General features: G+C 40.5%; 1 protein-coding gene and 1 long non-coding RNA gene across 3 annotated transcripts in view; one reads left to right on the top strand and one right to left on the bottom strand.

The window, feature by feature from the left end:
• The window catches only part of SLF2 (SMC5/6 complex localization factor 2), a 65,577-nt gene that overhangs the window by 30,485 nt on the left and 16,114 nt on the right, over window positions 1-18,978 (bottom strand). For both annotated transcript variants that reach the window (XM_089683294.1, XM_089683295.1), the window contains exons 6-12: window positions 18,251-18,339; window positions 13,743-13,853; window positions 6,971-7,141; window positions 5,842-5,944; window positions 2,672-2,747; window positions 2,458-2,593; window positions 932-1,031 (exon numbers count right to left, since the gene is read on the bottom strand). In XM_089683294.1, coding sequence (XP_089539420.1) covers window positions 932-1,031; window positions 2,458-2,593; window positions 2,672-2,747; window positions 5,842-5,944; window positions 6,971-7,141; window positions 13,743-13,853; window positions 18,251-18,339 — 786 coding nt within the window. The remainder of the gene's footprint in view (window positions 1-931; window positions 1,032-2,457; window positions 2,594-2,671; window positions 2,748-5,841; window positions 5,945-6,970; window positions 7,142-13,742; window positions 13,854-18,250; window positions 18,340-18,978) is intronic.
• Window positions 9,045-18,978, top strand: part of LOC149457824 (uncharacterized) — a 52,111-nt gene continuing 42,177 nt past the window's right edge. Inside the window, exon 1 of the long non-coding RNA XR_016313585.1 lies at window positions 9,045-9,211. This is a non-coding gene — a long non-coding RNA (uncharacterized LOC149457824). The remainder of the gene's footprint in view (window positions 9,212-18,978) is intronic.

Here is an 18,978-nt window from a genome sequence, read left to right as displayed (position 1 = left end):
AAAGCAGCAGTAAGTACAAAACCACATGACGAAGTAAAAGCAGGAAGATCCAAGCAGTATCAATGCTCAGGTACAGATTCCTCCCCAGCAAAAACTGGATGGCATATGCAGCAGTGCCTCTCAAACAGAAGATATACAGCTGTGTGCCTAGGCATACTCAGTATGTCAGAAACACATTGGTATTTTACAAGAGGAATTCAAGATGAAAAAGTACAGCTTTCAAGGTACTGCTTAGGCACAATTAACATTTCCAGATGTCCCCTATAACAGGGTTTGTCAACCTTTTTTCAGTTAAGGCACCCTTTAACATTCTGAACAATCTTGAGGCAGCAACATCTGCACATGAAGGACACCCACAATAGAGGCGATTTATTCTTCCAAAACGAATACACTTTTGCACACTGGTGCTGACTAGTATTCCATTGTTTCTCTTCTCCCTTAGTTTCTCTCTCTTATTCAGCTAGTGTGACTCAGTGCTTACGGAGAGGGGCAGGTAAGGGAAAAGCAAGAATGCTGTGCAGGTGCCCAAAGTCCTTCTTATCAACCGATGACATCATTGGTTGTTATGTCGCCAGCAGCTAGAAAGTTGTAATGGTGCACAATGAAAACCTGTGATTTTGTGTAACTAAAAGGCAGGTGTGATCCACCCGCTGCTTGTATACAGTTTTTGGGCAATTTTTAGGCATTTTGCCAAGGCAGCCATGAAGAAACCTGAAGGCACCCCAGGGTGCCTGGACACCCTGGTTTAAAAAGGCTGCTCCATAACATACCAAAGTCTTCACTTTTTTAGATCAGATCCACATTATATTAGAAAACTTGTGATGTACAAATAGTCTGACTGTAACCTGAAATAAGTAGCACCTTATAAGCACCTGCCCCTCACACATACCACCTCCAAAATAAACATCTTAAATCATCATAAAGCCAATACCTTAATTACATGAGCTATCTGAGATGCTGGAACACGAGAAAAAATTTGTTCTGTGCACAAAGTTCCCTTTTCTGTTGACACCGATCCAGGTACTGCAGATCTGTAAAAAAAAAAAATAAATAAAGTAGGGTGGTGGTCACATAAAATCTATAAATGGGAACACAAATTTAACTACTGGATATATTTAGCTATATAGTGTGCATATGTCAAGATCTAAACTGACTGACACTACAAAAACAGAGAAAATAGTTTACCTAGAAAGAATTAAACAGCTGCCAAATGGCTGTCCTATATTTTCTTCAAATTAAATTTAACAAAAAAAAAAAAAAAAAGGCAATTTATAAATACATTGGAATGAATATCGCCTTAATACAATGAGGGAAATCTACAAAGATGTGCAGTACTTTCTTTTATTTTACACAGAAAACATATCCTGTATACTTAAAATGCCACGCATATTAAAGTGAACTTGAGGTGCCCTAGCAGGGACTTGTAGACGGTAGTAGGATCTTATTGCAGGCATCTACGGCTGCCTGAACACTTTATTATCCAGAGTGGCCTGTGATCCTAAATACATTTTCCATTATAATGCAAAAATGGTAACCTGCACTGCTGTGGTTGACCTGCAGCCATCCTTACCCACTTTCCATGCTTCCCATTGACCTTTCAGGCCACCAATCACAAAAACATTTGTCATTTCTGACCAACAGAGTTAAAAGAATATGAAGAAAAAAAAAAAAGGAAAAAAAAAACCAAGAAAATTCATTTGAACAATTTACCTATTCCCCATTGATCCATATCAAACTTGTACTTCCCAAAGTTTCCTTTAATATCAGTTAATGTCCCTTTAGAAAAACAGAGGTTTTAATGTCCCTTTAGAAACTGTTTTAATGTCCCGACCAGCTGGTCCACGTAAAAGTACATAGATAACTTGTCTTTTCTCTGACATTTTTTATCATACTTGTTCAACTAGTTTTAATCCCTGTTTTACTTTTAAGCATAACAAAACAATTAAAATAACAAGATGAAAACAAATAGCCTATAAAATATATACTTAAAAGAAATAAACAGCCTTTGCTGGACTGTTCACCTTTATCCCAAGCAGTCCCCTGCAGTATTACTTTTCTGCCAGCATTGTTTTACCTACTTCCTCTTAGCCCAGGATGCCATGGACCCACCCTAGCCTGTGATTGGACAGTGAAAGCAGAAACAGCACAGTGATGTCACTCTGCTTCCAGTATCAGAATACTTCTAGTCACCAAATGAACATATCAGCTCCTTGTGCTGCCTTTTCCTCGTATACACTAATCCTGCTATACTAAGTCGAATTTGGGTACTTTCACTGCTTGCATTTAAAAAGATAAATTTAATGAAGAGTGGCATGAATTTCAGAAAGACATACTACACAAAAATGGCAACAACCACTACTTGCATTTCAGATTTTTCCACAGAACTAATGTCTGAACAATCATTTTAACAATATATTTTACCAGGAAAGATGTGGAAATAAAATGTAAAACACTTACACTAAGTCAAAGTCTTTGAAAGAAGGCTGAATGTGTAGAAGAGAAAAAAGAGTTTTGAAGGCAATCCCCATGTTGGCAAACACAGTTGCTATGTCCAGTAAAGTAGGAACCCAGGGCTTTTCTTCAAGATTTGTAACTATGGAAAAGAATATCTTTATAACGATCAACTATTAAGACAGGAAAAGTGATACATGAACATGCATTCTATACTTACGATGGTTACACGTCATTTCAATCAAAGCATTTAAAAGTTTAATAGACGTGGCATAAGATGGATGAATAGATACCATCTGTAAGAAAATAATTTACAATGACAATATGGAAAAACAATCCAAGAAAACAAAGTGCACAAAAAAAAAATAAATCATGCCAGCACTGACATACAAAATAGAGAAAAAAAAAATGTCATAATACATTGGAGATAATTAGGAAGGTATAAAAAACCTGACTGAACAAAGGAATATAGATGAAGGAGCTTGATAGTTCCTATAAACATAAGAAGGCACAAAAATGTTTAGGTTCCAACTCCTAAATGCTAAGCAAAAACAGAACTGTGTGTTGCAGGTGGGGGGTTTGACAACCAGCAGGGGCTGCCCCTAGGTTGTGCTTTTTTGTTGAAACTAGCATCTGGCTACTGCAGGTGGCATAATACTCCACTTGGCTATGTGTATCTCCTGGTCACTTAGTGCTGCTTCCCTGAACTTCTGGTCCACTAAGATGGCAATGAGTGACCAAGAGCCCGCATACTTTAAACCAGAACTCCAGGCAAAGTGGGGCAAAAAAGTATTTAGTCAGCCACCAATTGTGCAAGTTGTCCCACTTAAAAAGATGAGAGGGGCCTGTAATTGGCATCATAGGTAGACCTCAACTATGAGAGACAAAATGATAAAAAAAATCCAGGCAATCACATTGGCTGATTTGGAAAGAATTTATTTGCAAATTATGGTGGAAAATAAGTATTTGGTCAATATCAAAAGTTCATCTGAATACTTTGTTATATATCCTTTGTTGGCAATGACAGAGGTCAAACGTTTCCTGTAAGTCTTCACAAGGTTGGCACACACTGTTGCTGGTATGTTGGCCCATTCCTCCATGCAGATCTCCTCTAGAGCAGTGATGTTTTGGGGCTGTCGCTGGGCAACACGGACTTCCAACTCCCTCCAAAGGTTTTCTATGGGGTTGAGATCTGGAGACTGGCTAGGCCACTCCAGAACCTTGAAATGCTTCTTATGAAGCCACTCCTTCATTGCCCGGGCAGTATGTTTGGGATTATTGTCATGTTGGAAGACCCAGCCACGTTTCATCTTCAATGCCCTTGCTGATGGAAGGAGGTTTGCACTCAAAATCTCACGATACATGGCCCCATTCATTCTGTCCTGCACATGGATCAGTCGTCCTGGTCCCTTTGCGGAGAAACAGCCCCAAAGCATGATGTTGCCACCCCCATGCTTCACAGTAGGTATGGTGTTCTTTAGATGCAACTCAGCATTCTCTCTCCTCCAAACATGACGAGTTGTGTTTCTACCAAACAGTTCTATTTTGGTTTCATCTGACCATATGACATTCTCCCAATCCTCTTCTGGATAATCCAAATGCTCTCTAGCAAACTTCAGACGGGCCCGAACATGTACTGGCTTAAGCAGGGGGACACGTCTGGCACTGCAGGATCTGAGTCCCTTGCAGCATAGTGTGTTACTGATGGTAGCCTTTGTTACGTTGGTCCCAGCTCTCTGCAGGTCATTCGCTAGGTCCCCCCGTGTGGTCCTGGGATTTTTGCTCACCGTTCTTGTGATCATTTTGACCCCACGGGCTGAGATCTTGCGTGGAGCCCCAGATCGAGGGAGATTATCAGTGGTCTTGTATGTCTTCCATTTTTTAAATGATTGCTCCCACAGTTGATTTGTTTACACCAGGCTGCTTGCCTATTGCAGATTCAGTCTTCCCAGCCTGGTGCAGGTCTATAATTTTGTTTCTGGTGTCCTTCGACAGCTCTTTCGTCTACACCATAGTGGAGTTTGGAGTGTGACTGTTTGAGGTTGTGGACAGGTGTCTTTTATTCTGATAACAAGTTCAAACAGGTGCCATTGATACAGGTAATGAGTACAGGACAGTGGAGCCTCTTAAAGAAGAAGGTACAGGTCTGTGAGAGCCAGAAATCTTGCTTGTTTGTAGGTGACCAAATACTTATTTTCCACCATAATTTGCAAATAAATTCTTTCCAAATCAGCCAACGTGATTGTCTGGATTTTTTTTCTCATTTTGTCTCTCATAGTTGAGGTCTACCTATGATGCCAATTACAGGACTCTCTCATCTTTTTAAGTGGGAGAACTTGCACAATTGGTGGCTGACTAAATACTTTTTTGCCCCACTGTATGTATGTATGTATGTATGTATGTATGTATGTATATATATATGTATATATATATATATATATATATATATATATATAATATGTCCTCCAACTTCTGGTTCACTCAGTAGCTGCTCTGAAATAAACTGATTTTCAAATAAAAAAAAACAAAAAACTGTTAATCCCCTGAGGTTTCCTGTTTGTAAGACCAGTGGCTGCTATTCCTCCTATTCCCCCAGCCACTGGTCTTGGCACAGCCCCTCTGTAGCTCATCCTCCAGAAAGCAGTGATGTATTTCTTCCCTGCTAACTGTAGTGGGGGGAGGGTCAGACTCCTGATCTGTACCTCCCGCCAAGGCAGTTTTCTAATGACACTTCTTTTTTTATTTTTTCTTTAGGTCAGCAGGGGCATTCATTGTGATTGTTTTTGGATCTGCTTTGGGGACAATTTTTTTTCTAGTTTTTTTTTTTTTTTAGTCCTTTAATAATGAACGGTTGTATTTTTATTCACTTTTTACACTTCTTTGAAGGACCTGGTATGGCTATGGACAGAGCACCCGGAAGAAATGAAAAAACACAAGAACAACTTACAAACTCAATGCAGATTAGATTCTTGATGGCAGCTGAACCCAGACTCCAAATTCCACAAAACACTTAACTACCATAAGTTCTGAACATCTTGGAGCTTGTTCACACCATACGCGCAGAAAAACTGATGGGGGAAAAAAAAAAAAAAACGAGCAGATTGTACTGGCAAAAACATCAGTTTTCATGTGTGTCTCAGTGAGTTTTATAGATGTTGCAGATTACTGTGCAGAAAAAAAAAAAATCTGCACGTGATACCAGTGTTGTGGTGTGAAAAGGGCACACAGAACTAATGTATTCTTTGTTCCCTTTCATAACACGAACAGAAAAAAAATGAATCTCTGCACCATGGTGTGAACAACAAGGCCTTAATGACAACCCCTTACTTAAACAGAGAAAAACACACACGCCTGACCTCTTTTAGACTACTCCCATCTAAAATTCCTTACCTGAAACATCCATCTCATTAGTACCTCAGGGCATTTCTTAAACTGATACAATGTAGTGAGGAATCCTTCTGTGGCCAACATAAGCTGATTTCCAGGACTGCAGCTGCATAATAAAATAAAAACAGTCAGACATCAATTCAAAACCACTGAGAGAGATCCCAGAAAGAAAAAGGGTCTACTCCTTGGGTCCCACTTTTGCGGGCTGTGAGGCCCGCGTTTGCTCTGGCACACCAGCCCATTCATTTGAATCAGCTGCTGTGCCCATGTTATCACACAAAAAAGGTGCATGCACCTTTTTGAAAATGTGGCCGTAGGGAAACTGTAGGGCCTTTTTGATCAGGCGATTTCCCTGCGGTTCCCGAACTATGACACGAACACAATATTTTGCTTTGAACTTTTAACAGCCCCAAGGAACCAGCTGCTCTTGGGTCAGGACAGACTATGATTTGGCCCAGTGGTCCTTCAGAATTTGTTAAATAGTGACACAGCTCTGTTCTTGTAAAGCAATCAATTTTAATGTAATTTTAAAGCCAGAGATGCATTGCACTGAAAAGGTACAAGACAGCACATATCAACAACCATAAAACGGATTTATGAAAAGGAAAAGTCCACTCTCAGACTAGATAGAGATCTTTGCACATCAGAAAAGCATGCAAAATTGTGCACTTCCCAGCACGCAGAGAAAGACATTGCCCTTTAGTAGACGTGCAGTAACTAGTAATGGTTAATGGCACCCCCACGCATCTGCAAATTCATGCATTTGTACACACGCCAACCTCATGGTGCCATAGCACCATGCAAATTGGTATGGCACATTTCTTAAAATGAGTCAGGCACTTCTTTTCCACATTTCTCGTGCATAGCGCAGCCTATGAACTGGATGGGCTGCCATGCACACAGATACTTGGTAACATCTGTAGGTGTGAATTAAGATTTAGCTGAGATTTCCTAATTCACAGGGCCTGGCCTGCACATCACAAACTTACTGGAATACACCAAAGTGAAATGTTAAATTAACATACAGGAAAACAGCAGTAAAAAAAAAAAAAAAAAAAAAAAATCAAAAAAATCAAAAAAATCAAAAAAAGAGTATATTACATATTACTGATCCAGTAGATCATTAGGTTACCTGAATATGATCATTTCTTCAGAGTTGCCACCAGAGTTGAACTGTAAATGTTGCAGGTTAAGAGTACGAATGTTAAAGATCTTTCCTGATTCAGGCAAATGGAAGATTTCCTCTCCTGGATGGTGATCTGGTATTGCATTTGTGACAACTGAAAATTTCTTCAAGAGGTCCCTATAAAGTGAGTAAAAGTGCTACATTCAAAAACCTCCTTTAAAATAAACTACATAAACATTGTGTTTCAGATCAAAAAGATTCCCAAAAACAAGGAGTATTGCTGTGAAACTAAGGAAAGCCATTATAACAGAACCATACATCGGTTTACAATAAAAAAATTTTTTTTTACAAAAAAAATGTATACAGTCAGTATACCTAAAAGTGACATTTCTTTTTCATCCTTTGAGGTACACAGGAATTTTTAGACTGTTGGGTTATATTGCTAGGGAAAATGAACACGGACAACAAAAGTCGCTGCCCAGCACAGGGTAACCCTGCAAACAACCACTGTGACATCATTTTTTTGCAAGTGTACTTAGGAGAGTGTCTTATTCAGCTGTAGTTCTTGGTCAGGGCTTGTTCACACCAGAACTCCATGCGCATCTCCCGAACCACGATCAAAACACCCTGCTGTTGCAAAGCGGCTGTCAATGTTAACGAAACCCTCTCAATGAACTACGAGGGCGCTTTTGTCCACTGATTCTTCCTGACATTCAGTAACTGCCTGTCCGTATCGGAAGTACGGGCAGACAGCTTACTGAGGGTCTGCAGGATCCATGCATTGCATCCACAATCTGGATATGGAAATCCTGGAAAGTTCTCTAATAAGTAAAAAACAGTACAGATTCCTAGTTTATTATTTATGCTGGTGTTGTCTTTACGACAGACCTGTGATTGCCAGTTACTACTTGTTCATGTTCCAGTTTACACAGAACTCAGCTTACTCAGATCAGGTCAGTATGCCTGCAGATTCCATGTGGAGCTAATGGTCCAGAGCAGAGGCAATTTTTCTGTATCAGTCTCTGCAACTCATCACTGCAAGTTCCTTGTAGGTTTATGCTAGGTTGAAATTCCTCTGTTTTTAAGTACGGAGACTATCTTTATGGTATTTTCTACAGTAGCATCTTTAGTTAATTGACCATTTTGTGTGGAAGTTCATTTCTTCCTTATTGTAGATTTGCTTAAGTACCCCTGCTGCTTAAGTAGCCACATATGACAGCCTTCACTTCTGTCTCTGGTAAACAGAAGTGAGGTCACTTTACGTATGTAAGCACAAATCAGGATTTAGTTTCATTTGGATGTGCTGTTCTGATAAAAGCTTCCCAGCTTTACTGCTGGTTGGGTCTCCTGCCTGTACTCATGTGAGGGCACCCTGCTTACTGTGCTGGACTGTGAAATACTTGCTTCAGAAGTATTTGTTCTGCGTGGTCTACCAGGAACAACATCTCTACAGATCGTTTCTAGATAATATACATCTAAGAATACACTGATGGCAAGACCACCAATCTTCCTCAGCAGAAGATGCCTATGAAAGATAATGCCAAGGCATCCTCTTCTCAACTGTTAAATGTTTCTTTTGTTTCTCTACTTCCTCATCTGCAAGCCAGGTTCCAAGCCTGCCAGCTAGGTCTGGGATTCAAAGTCTGCCAAATCCTCAGATAAGCATTCCCCCAGAGTGGAAGGAAGCTTTATAAATTGTACCTCTGACACTTGAATGCAGGAGGAGGGGGTTCCTAGGCTACAAAATGGAGTTTAGCTCCCTGTTCCCTTCTCAGTTTCTTACATCTCAGATTCGAGCTTTCCAGTCCAGCAGTCAAAAACTGTAGCTTTCTTTGAGACAGTTCCAATTGCCCAGTTTCACTTCACACCTCTACTATGCAACATTCTGTTGTTATGGAACAAGTTAATCAGGTCCCTGGACAGATCCAGTCATTAGCACAGTGGACCAGGTTGTCCCTGGCCTGATGGCTCAAAGCAGGCTCTGAAATCAGGGAAATCCTTGTTTCCGTATTCTGGAAGATATTCATGATGGATATAAGCTTGTCAAGCAGGGGAGGAGCCCTGGGCACACTGATGATGCATGGGACTTGCTCATTGGAGGAGACTCATCTTTTGATCAGCATTATAAAACATTGCGTGATTAGGCCATCTTGCTGTAAGGGATTTTTGGATTTAATCAGAGATCACCCTGACTTTGGCATACATCAGCCATCATGGAGGAACCAAGATCTTGCCGTGGCAAAACAGGTATGCTTGGGTCCTGTCCTGCGCAGAACTTAACATTCTAGTTTTTAATGACCCAGGTATAGACAAATGGCAGATGGACTTCCTCAGCCAGAAGCACCTGGACCCTATACCTGGAAGTGTTCCAGGACCTTTTTATAAAGTGGGTTGACACTGAATTTGACCTTCTGGCCTCCAGGTTCAACAACAATCTGCACAAGTTTGTCTCCAGATATAGGGATTCTCTAGCAGAAGCAGTGGATGCCTAGGAACACTGTGGGATCTGTAAACTCTGATCTACACTTTTCCTCCCCAAAAGTTTTTCTCGTCTGCTTCCTAGGATAGTTATAGAGGGCATTCTGGAGATCCCCATTGCCTTTGGCTGGCTCAGGAGGTTGTGGTACGCTGACCTGGTAAGGCTCCTGGCAGATGCACCATGGGCTGTCAGATCATCAGGATCTTTTGTCTTAAGGAACATTTTGCCATACGATTTCACGGTCTCTGGTTTGAAGTGCATGCTGTCGGGCATCTTTGAATTGTGTTTCCTATAATGCGAACAGTTGGGAAAACAGCTTCCCATAAGGTCAGATCATCAGACATGGAAGGCATACTTTACTTGGTGAGAGTCTCATGGCTTCCACCATAGGACATCTTTGTGGGAGAAATCATCATCTTCCAGCAGCTTGATTTGGATCCGCTTTTGGCTTTCAGCACTTTCAAGGGCCATGTTTCTGACAGGATTGTCTTGCTTCAAAAACAGTTGGTCTTCCAAGCCTTGATTTAGACCTTTGTAAAGGGGAGCTTCCCACATAGCTCTCCCTGCCTGTTCCCCTATGACTCTGTGGGATCTGAACTTAGTTCCCTCAATACTTAAAAGCTCACTGTGTGAAACCATTAGAGACATTCCATTCACTACTCTTACCCACAAGGTGGTGTTTCTTGCACGAGGACTAGGAGATGCGAAGTTCCAGGACTTCCTTCTTAAAGTGGCTTCTCTGTTTCACCTCAACCAAGACAGTTCTCCCACCCCTCTGTCTGGCTGCAGTTCACCGAAAGGGAATTTCCCTCCATTGTCAGGTTTGGCTTGAACTGTCAAGAGTATCTCTCAGACACTGTTTTCAGAGGTCTGATTTCTTTTGTATTCTGGATAGACCCTGTAAGGGTACATCGGCAAGCTCTGCTAGGTCTTGAGTGCTTTTTGTTCTTTTCAGCATCATATAGCATTTTCTAAGCTCTAGCAGGTGGATATTCTGGCCTCATCCGACGACATCTTTGGGTGTTGGATCCTTAAGGCTTCAGGTCCTTCTGAGCTAAAGGCAGTCTCCAGTTTTCCAACGTTCTGTTAACCTTTGTTGCTATGATACCCGCCCCCCATGACTGCTTTTTGAATTTCCTGACAGTCTAAGAATTCCTGTGTCTTTCAATGCATGAGGAATAACATTCTGCACTTACCATACATGTACTTTCTTGCAGACCATTGATAGACACAAGTCTCTCCACTATGTTTATTTGCATGCTTTTGGCACTACTTTGCTACAAAACTGAAGCATGATAGTTGTGGGCGGGGCTATACTGAGCAGACTTTTTTTGTTGCCAGTATGTATTTCTCCTGTGGGTGGCAGTGTAACGTCTGAGAATTTCTGTAAATATACCATTTCAATACCCAGTGAATATTGATCCTGCCAGAAATCTTGTCAGCTGATAACTTGCTGTCCAGCAGTCTTGCCAATTACATTACCCTCAGCTTTCTCTAATAACTACAGAACCAATCACACCTGTTATGAAGAAGAGCAGAGACAGAGGTGTTTGTAGCACTGTCCTATGAAGGCCTACAAACATGCAGCCACCACATCTGAGGATTGGTAATCTGCAATATTACATTTTGTTTATGAATTTAATCTATGTTTGTAGGGAACTTTAGCAGTAAGATCTCTATGACTATGTTCCCATTACTCCTGCTACAACTGTAATCCAGAGTTTTCAGTTGGATATTTAAATTTACTTGATATTATAAAGGATGACAACAGGAAGGGCAGGAACAAAACAAGGTGGGAAAGAAAAGACAAATGCCAAGTGGGAAATGGAAATGACAGCTCACCCGTACACATTTCAAATACAATGGAATGCAACAGGGACACCAAGCCTATCATATTCCAGCTGTGATTGTTTAAGGATAATTTCAGGTTTGAGCAGAATGTGTTTTTACAGAATGCATGTACTTTTGCCACAGACAAGCTGCTAATTATTAAGGTTTTCTTAACAGTTGGATTTAATCTCAGCACTCCTAATCCTAATTTCTCTAGATGTGTTCAGGAAGAAAAAAGATAATGACAGGGAAGGAGGAGTGAATGGAAAATGTATTTTGGAGGATTATGAAAAATGGGATTCTTGACATCCCGTTGGATGTGTAAGCGCTTTGCTTCTCCGTGCAAGTCAATAGTAGCCAAATCAAGAAAGCCGTATGCATAATTATGGGAAGAACAGCTTTCTTATAATTCTACACAAATAGCCCTCTGTCTGCAGGTAGCAAAGAAGTGCTTTATTTCCTAGGTACATTTAGGAATAAATAAAAATGCAGTTTCTCTTTAACATACCATCAACAAAACCCGGCATGTCAATATCTACTACAATAGTTTTAATAAGATTTATGCAGCTACACTTCAGCATTTATCTTTATTTTAGCTTTATTAAGCTGTCTTTAAATATGAACTCACATAAATTGGCAGACAGTCTATTATAGCATACTGATTTCTAAATCAATAAGACAAAAACTGAAGTGCTCATTTTAAAAGTGTAAAATAAAGAAATAAATTAGAAGATTTGAAGTTGAATGCAATTCTTTTCTACAAATATTCGACCTGTGCATTCCTATTACTGAACTCTGCTATAACACATTCCTAGTATGCTATAGCAACCCCATATAAAAGGCGAACATTAGTGTGACTGAAAAACTGTGGCAGTATGATGGGGGGAATTATAGGATAGAACCATCTAAAGAGAAGTTTTGGTTGCCTTTTCCCAACATAGGAGTTGATTTACTAAAACTGGATAGTGCAAAATCTGGTGCAGCTCTGCACAGAAACCATTCAGCTTCCAGGTTGTATTGTCAAAGCTAACTTGAACAAGCTGAAGCTAGAAGCTGATTGGCTTCCATGCACAGCTATACCAGATTTTACACTTGATAGTTTTAGTAAATCAGCCCCATAGACTGTAACTTCTGTATGGACCATAGGGAGGAATTGGGAGACAATAATAGAAAAAAAATGTTATTCACACACTGTTTACTGTATGTCCCGCATGCAAGGTTGCAGTTGGCACGGTCATTGGTGCAATCTAGGGTTACCAAACATTGTGTTAAATCAAAAGATACACAAAGCTGAATTCAACATAAATTTCAAAACTACCCTTGCAGTGGGGCTTGTATTTGTCTAGGACACTGTTAAAAAGCAGTTTTACTTACCTTATTTATCCCTCACTCCAACCTGCAATCACCGTTCTCTTCATTCCAAAGCTCTGAAATATGGGTGCACCCTTGGTATCCTCACTTACAATGCTGGACTGCTGATCCGGCAGTGTATGTGATGACATCAGACGAAACGCTGCAGCAAAGTAGCTTAAGGTTACACAGCAAATAGGAACCCTGTCTGCAGGAGTGATAAAGGAAGCAAAACCGCATTTAGAAATGCAGTGATGGGGTAGAAAAATACAAGAATTGTTTTGAATTCCTCCCAGAGTTCAGTTTTGTTACATAGGGGTTGATTTACTAAAACTGGAGAGTGCAAAATCTGGTGCAGCTGTGCATGGCAGCCAATCAGCTTCTAGCTTTAGCTTGTTCAATTGAAGCAGAGTTCCACCCAAAAGTGGAAGGTCCGCTCATCTGCCTCCTCCCCCCTCTGCTGCCACATTTAACACCTTTTGAGGGGGTAGTGGGTACCTGGTTTTGACAGCCAGTCTTTGGCCTCCCTCCTTCCCCCCGCAGCCCCCCCGAGACATTTCACAGCTCCCAGAGGACTGCAGCCCATTCACAAAGCACAGTGCGATTTGCGCATGCGCAGTAGGAAATCAGCTGTGAAGGCTTCACTGCCGATTTCCATTAGTAGAGATGGCAGCGCCAGAACCCAACAGCTGATTGAAGAATCGGCTCGGGGTGAGGACACCGCTGGACACCTGGACAGGTAAGTGCCCTAACATTAAAAGTCAGCAGATTAAGTATTTGTAGCAGCTGACTTTTTACTTTTGGGAGGGGCAGAACTCTTCTTTAAAGCTTTGACAAATAAAAATAGCCGATTGGTTTCTATGCAGAGCTACACTATATTTTGCACTCTCCAGTTTTAGTAAATCAACCCCATAGTTTCTGTAGCTGACTAAATCCACGATGGGCACTGACCTAATCAAGAGACAGAAATTGAATAGCTAATGAAAACATCAAAGGGATGAGTTGTAACATTGCTTTGTCAAAAACATAAATGAATGAAATAAAGATCCCTGTGTACTTCAGAACAAACTAAATATAAATAAAAGTGACTATACACAGAAACTGAGTAAACAAGATTACCTGTGTTCGTCAGTAAGTTCTCCATCCTGTTCACTGTCCATCACTTTTTCATCAGCCACTCCCTGTCCTCTCTCTAGGTCTTTGTGAAGCTGCTTCTCTATTGCATCGATTCTGTTATGTGATAACAAATGTACACTTTACAAAGGTCTGGACACTTCCTGAAAACTGATTACGACAGAGAAAAAAATCCCAACAATATTGGGAGCCTCCCCTGTGGTGATTTGCTCTACGTACAAGACAATCGTCCAATTCAACAGGAAATGGCCAACTTTCAGGATGTGTGTATCGCAGGCTGTTCAACAGAAGCCAGCCTAATGACCAGCTTCTGTCGAACGGTCAGGCTGGAAAACCAGCTCTCAATGAGTGCTTTCAACCAATGGCTGCAGAGTTCATCTGTGTATTCTGACTTGGGATGCGGGGTCTGATTGAACAAAAGAACTGAACATGTATACCCTGTTTTAGCCCAGTATTCAGCTCTTTGTCTCAGTCACAGCAATTTCCCCAGGATGCCTAGTCACACCTGCATGTTAGCCTTTGCAAGGCGGGTGAAAACAGCTTGTGTAGAAACAAAGATAATCATCAAAATTAATTATATAAAAAGTTTTTTTTTTTACTGCACAATAAGCAACAAAAAGGGCAAAAATAAAGCCGACAGCACATTCGATGAGTACAAATATGCATTATATACTTTGGATACTATGTTTGCTACCTGGTCCCTTTAGGATTGGCTCTTAAGGGTAATATGGGTGTTTTTTGGATTTGAGCATATAGGGTTAATGTTGGGAGGATTTATATAGTAGATACTGTATGGATGGCAGCTATCTCTTGAAAAAGTCACCACTGACAAAATGTGCTGAGAGCACGCTGTTGGTTTTATTTTGGCTGGCAATAAAGAGCTTTCTTTAAAATGTAATATTGCTGCTTTTCCTTGTCTCTATGTAAGTAAATACCAAAAGGCTATAAGGCAACAGCCAGTCCAGCAGAGTCCGGCACACTTCTTAGGAAGAAACTATCCAGATGGCTGCACACAGAGACCAGCTCAGTAGCAATGTAAAACAAATCTTGACTGAAAGGGAAATAATAAATACATACATGTAATCGGTAAAGCGGAGCTGAATGAAACACATCTATCCTCCTAGAACACCAGCAAAAAAAACTGAAGCATGCCAGGAGTGGGAGGGGTTATACTGGGCTGTCCCACATTTTGTTGTTTGTCAGTGTTCAATCCTTGTATAAGTGGCAATATAACCTAGCAGTCTCTGGTTTGTGTCCCTCAATGGACAAGATAAGTAGCTTAATTTGGACTCAGTCCTTTAAATATTGTACTAGTCTTAGACCTTTTTGCACAGCGCCCTTAGGACCAGGCCTTTTGGCTAGGACCAGGGCAATTTTTGCTACAGGCCTCAGGGCCTGGTCTGTGCACAACTTGGCACGCTACCACTTTTTTATTTATTTATTTAATTTAATCACTCCCACGTTTTGTCACTTTTTCTTGCTTTTGTGTGTGTTTTTCACAGGATGGAGGGTGTGGGTCCTCGGGCCTTCCCTGAAGTCTAGGGGGAGGATGTGTGGCCTTTTGGTTCCTTCCTCCCCTGATCCCTAGGGGGTTTTCTCTTCGGGAGAGCCCCCTGACCAAGTACTGGGTGTCCGGCTTCGGCTGGACACAAGGAACGGTGGTCCACCAGGCCTTTTGGCCAGGAGGACCAAATGGGAACCTTGTCCTTGTCAGGAGCTTCATGCCCCGGGGGATCAGGGTAGTGGTCCAGCCCCTTTAGGGGTAGGACAAAAGCACACCCCTAAGTGCACTTTTTCGTGTGGTGTTCGCACTTGCACTTTTTTTGTGATCACTTACGGGTTTTTCGTTCTAGTTTGCACGTTTGCGGACTAAAAAAAACAAAACAAAAAAAAAAAAAAACTAGTCTTAGACCTTTAGCTTTGAGTGGAGCACCTATTGTATATTGGTCTGTTCCATCTAGGGTGGAGCAAAAGGATACATATTTAAAGTGGTTCTAAAGCCTGAATATTTTTACCCTTCTGCATTCCTTGCATTAAGGTAAAAAATGTTTAGGTTTAAGTATAGCCCCCTCACCCCCAAATATTTACCTGAGCCCTCAAACGACCCAGTGTTGTTGCACAAGTGCAGTGGCTTGCTACTCTTCTGCAGGCTTTGCTGAGAGCAGGTGGAGCCATTGGCAGAGTCAAATCTTGTAACAAGGGAGCAGTGGGTAGGGCCGAACCTCGATGTGTGTCAATGGACACTGGCAGCAAGTCTTGGGCTCAAGCACCCAGGGGAGCCACAACAAGAAGCAGCTTCTTATGCTGGCACACCAAGCAGGAAAAGGGGCAAGGACCCCCAGCAGGGAACCTAAGAGGAGGATCTGGATCGCTCCTGCAATTCTATTGTACAGGGCAGGTAAGTATAAGCCGGTTTGATATTTTATAACAAATAAGTTGTAAGACTTTACAATCACTATAATTATTTTTGGACACTTGCTTTGAATCAGTTTGATTCCATTTAATGTGGAACATACATTATTTTTGGACAGCTTTGAGAGAAAAGAAATATGGTTTACGCAAAGCTGAATCCAAAAACACAAAAACCCACAACGTCAATCTCTCTTAGAAAATGACCCCACAATTAGTGTTCCTGCTGTTACGTTTTTGCACTGCTATTTATAGCGTATACATAATGGAAATCTTTCATAATGCATTATACACTTGAACATAAGAGTTTTTGTTTATTAATCTCTTGCCGCCCGGCCATTGGCCGATTGGCGGACGGCAAAATCCCTCAGCTTTCCTGGTGGACGCCATATGGCGTCCTTCCGAGCATGCACAGTTTGCGTGCCTGCAAAGCCGCGCAGCGGCGCGATCTGTCACCGGCCATGTACCTCGTTGCCGGTACCATGTGACCTGCTGTGACCAATCACAGCAGGTCACATGCCAGTTGTATACATTCGTGCCATCCATTGTATACTAGTGTGTCTAGCTGTGAATGGTCACAGCGATCACATGCACAAGCTGGGCCAATCACAGCCCAGCTGTGTCATGTGATTAGCCGTGGCCAAATCACAGCTAAGCACAAAAAAAAAAAAAAAAAACCCCCTGAATGAATCGATGTCATTCAGGTAAATGCTTGCTTATAGCAAAGTAATTTTTTGCTATAAGCAAATTGTGAAGAAAAAAAAAATACTGATCACTTCCCCAAAGTAGTACAATGTTACTATGGTAACAAAGTACTACTTTGGTCATAGTGAAATATGAAAAAAAAATCTTAAAAAAAAAAGAAAATAAAAAATTAAAAAGAAAAAGAAAATTTAAAAAAAATTATATATAATTTTTTTTCATACAGTCACCAGTCAGTGTCCCTGATCATCGCCATGCCAGTTATATGATGACACTGTACTGCACTGGTGACAGTATGTAAAAAAAAAAAGTGAAAACAATTTTTTTAATTTTTTAATTTTCCGAAAAATGACAAAAAAAAAAAAATACAACTTAAAAAAAAAATACTCGCCATGCCTCTTATGAAGTACGTCGGACTGTCTACTTGGCAAAAAGGGGTCATTTGGGGGATATCTGTACTGTTCTGACATTCTTGGACCTCAAGAAATTAGATTGGCTGTCAGTACTTCAGGACTGATCAATATTCAGATATATCCCATAGTTTGTGAACTCTAACTTTTCTACAAACTAAATAATACATCCTAATTTGGGTTATTTTCACCAAAGACATGTAGCAGAATACATCTTGGCCTAAATTTATGAAGAACAATTATCAATTTACAAACTTTTATAACAGAAACAAAGAAAAACGTGTTTTTTTTTCAAAATTTTTGGTCTTTTTTTGTTAATTTAGCAAAAAATAAAAATCCCAGTTGTGATTAAATATCACCAAAAGAAAACTCTAGTTGTGTAAAGAAAATGATAAAATTTTAGTTTGGGTACAATGTTGTATGACCACACAATTGTCAAAGTGTGAGGAGCGCTGAAATCTGAAAATTGTCCTGGGCAGGAAGGGGGTAAAAGTGCCCGGTATGGAAACAGGTAATTTAAGTATATTACCAGTGTATTGTACAGCTCCTGGTCATATTCAAAATTTGTTAGCATTTCTTAGTACATATTATATTGCTAGCATGTGAATTTAAACAGGGGCCACTAGAAGATCAGAGAAATCATGGCCAGGGGCGGACTGACCATTTAAAAACTCGGGCACCGCCCGAGGGCCCGGGGTCAGTAGGGGGCCCCATGAGATGCCCCTGGTACCTTTTTCATAGGCTTTTTTGAGTTTGGGCAAGGACACAGGGGCCCCACGATCCCCTATTGCTTGGGGGCCCCATGAGTTGTCAGTCCGCCCCTGGTCATGGCTATATTCTAATTCTAGAAAAAACATCGCTGATCTCCATTTTCACCAGGTATTAACCACATTTTCAATAAGCCAAGCTTTTACCGATTGCTTTTTACACTTGTAAGTAAAAAGGATCAGTTTAGAATATGGTTGCACATACCTTTCGCTCTCCTCTTTCTCTTTTACTAGACACTCCAGATTGTTATCATAGAAAGGAGTTTGTAAAAGTTCCTTTAACCTGTTATTTGCCTTAAAAATAAAATAAAAAAGTCAATCTATTGAAACAATCAAGTATACAGATACTTAAGTATGACTAATGTAGTAAAAGGTGTTATAGTGAGCGCGACTTAGATGAAAAAGTGTATAAATAGGTATACAAAACAGTACTACTTAGCAGCTGATACACCAGAAAGGTAACCAAACAAAAACCTTCAATCAAAACGTATATATATCAAATAAAATGGTGCAGCGCTTAACAATGGAACACAGTACAAAAGTACATTATAATAGTGCGGATCTCTCCATGATCCGCACTATTATAATGAACTTTTGTATTTATGGATCACCATTAGAGTGATATCACGCATGAACATATAGTGTGTGTATATACTGTGTTCCATTGTTAAGCGCTGCACCATTTTATTTGATATATATACATTAAGTATGACTAATGCTTATTGTATTGTGTTCCGTGCAGGTCAAATTCAAATAAAACAGTGTGCCAAATTTAGTGAAATCTTCAAGGATCCATATTATGTCTTGAGGATCACAACCTACTTAATTCCTGAAAGATTGTAGAACTTTTAGAGCAATTGAAGCCACACAAAAAGTCCATAGAATTTTTCTAAAGCATTCAGTTACAATTTAACCTAAATCATTAAACCCACC

The sequence above is a fragment of the Staurois parvus genome, unplaced genomic scaffold (assembly GCF_062004578.1).
Source record: "Staurois parvus isolate SC_StPar_1 unplaced genomic scaffold, SC_StPar_1.0 ptg000303l, whole genome shotgun sequence".
NCBI classification, from domain to species: Eukaryota; Metazoa; Chordata; class Amphibia; order Anura; family Ranidae; genus Staurois; species Staurois parvus.
The sequence above is the reverse complement of the archived record's forward strand: the minus strand, read 5'-3'. Positions and strand labels throughout refer to the sequence as shown.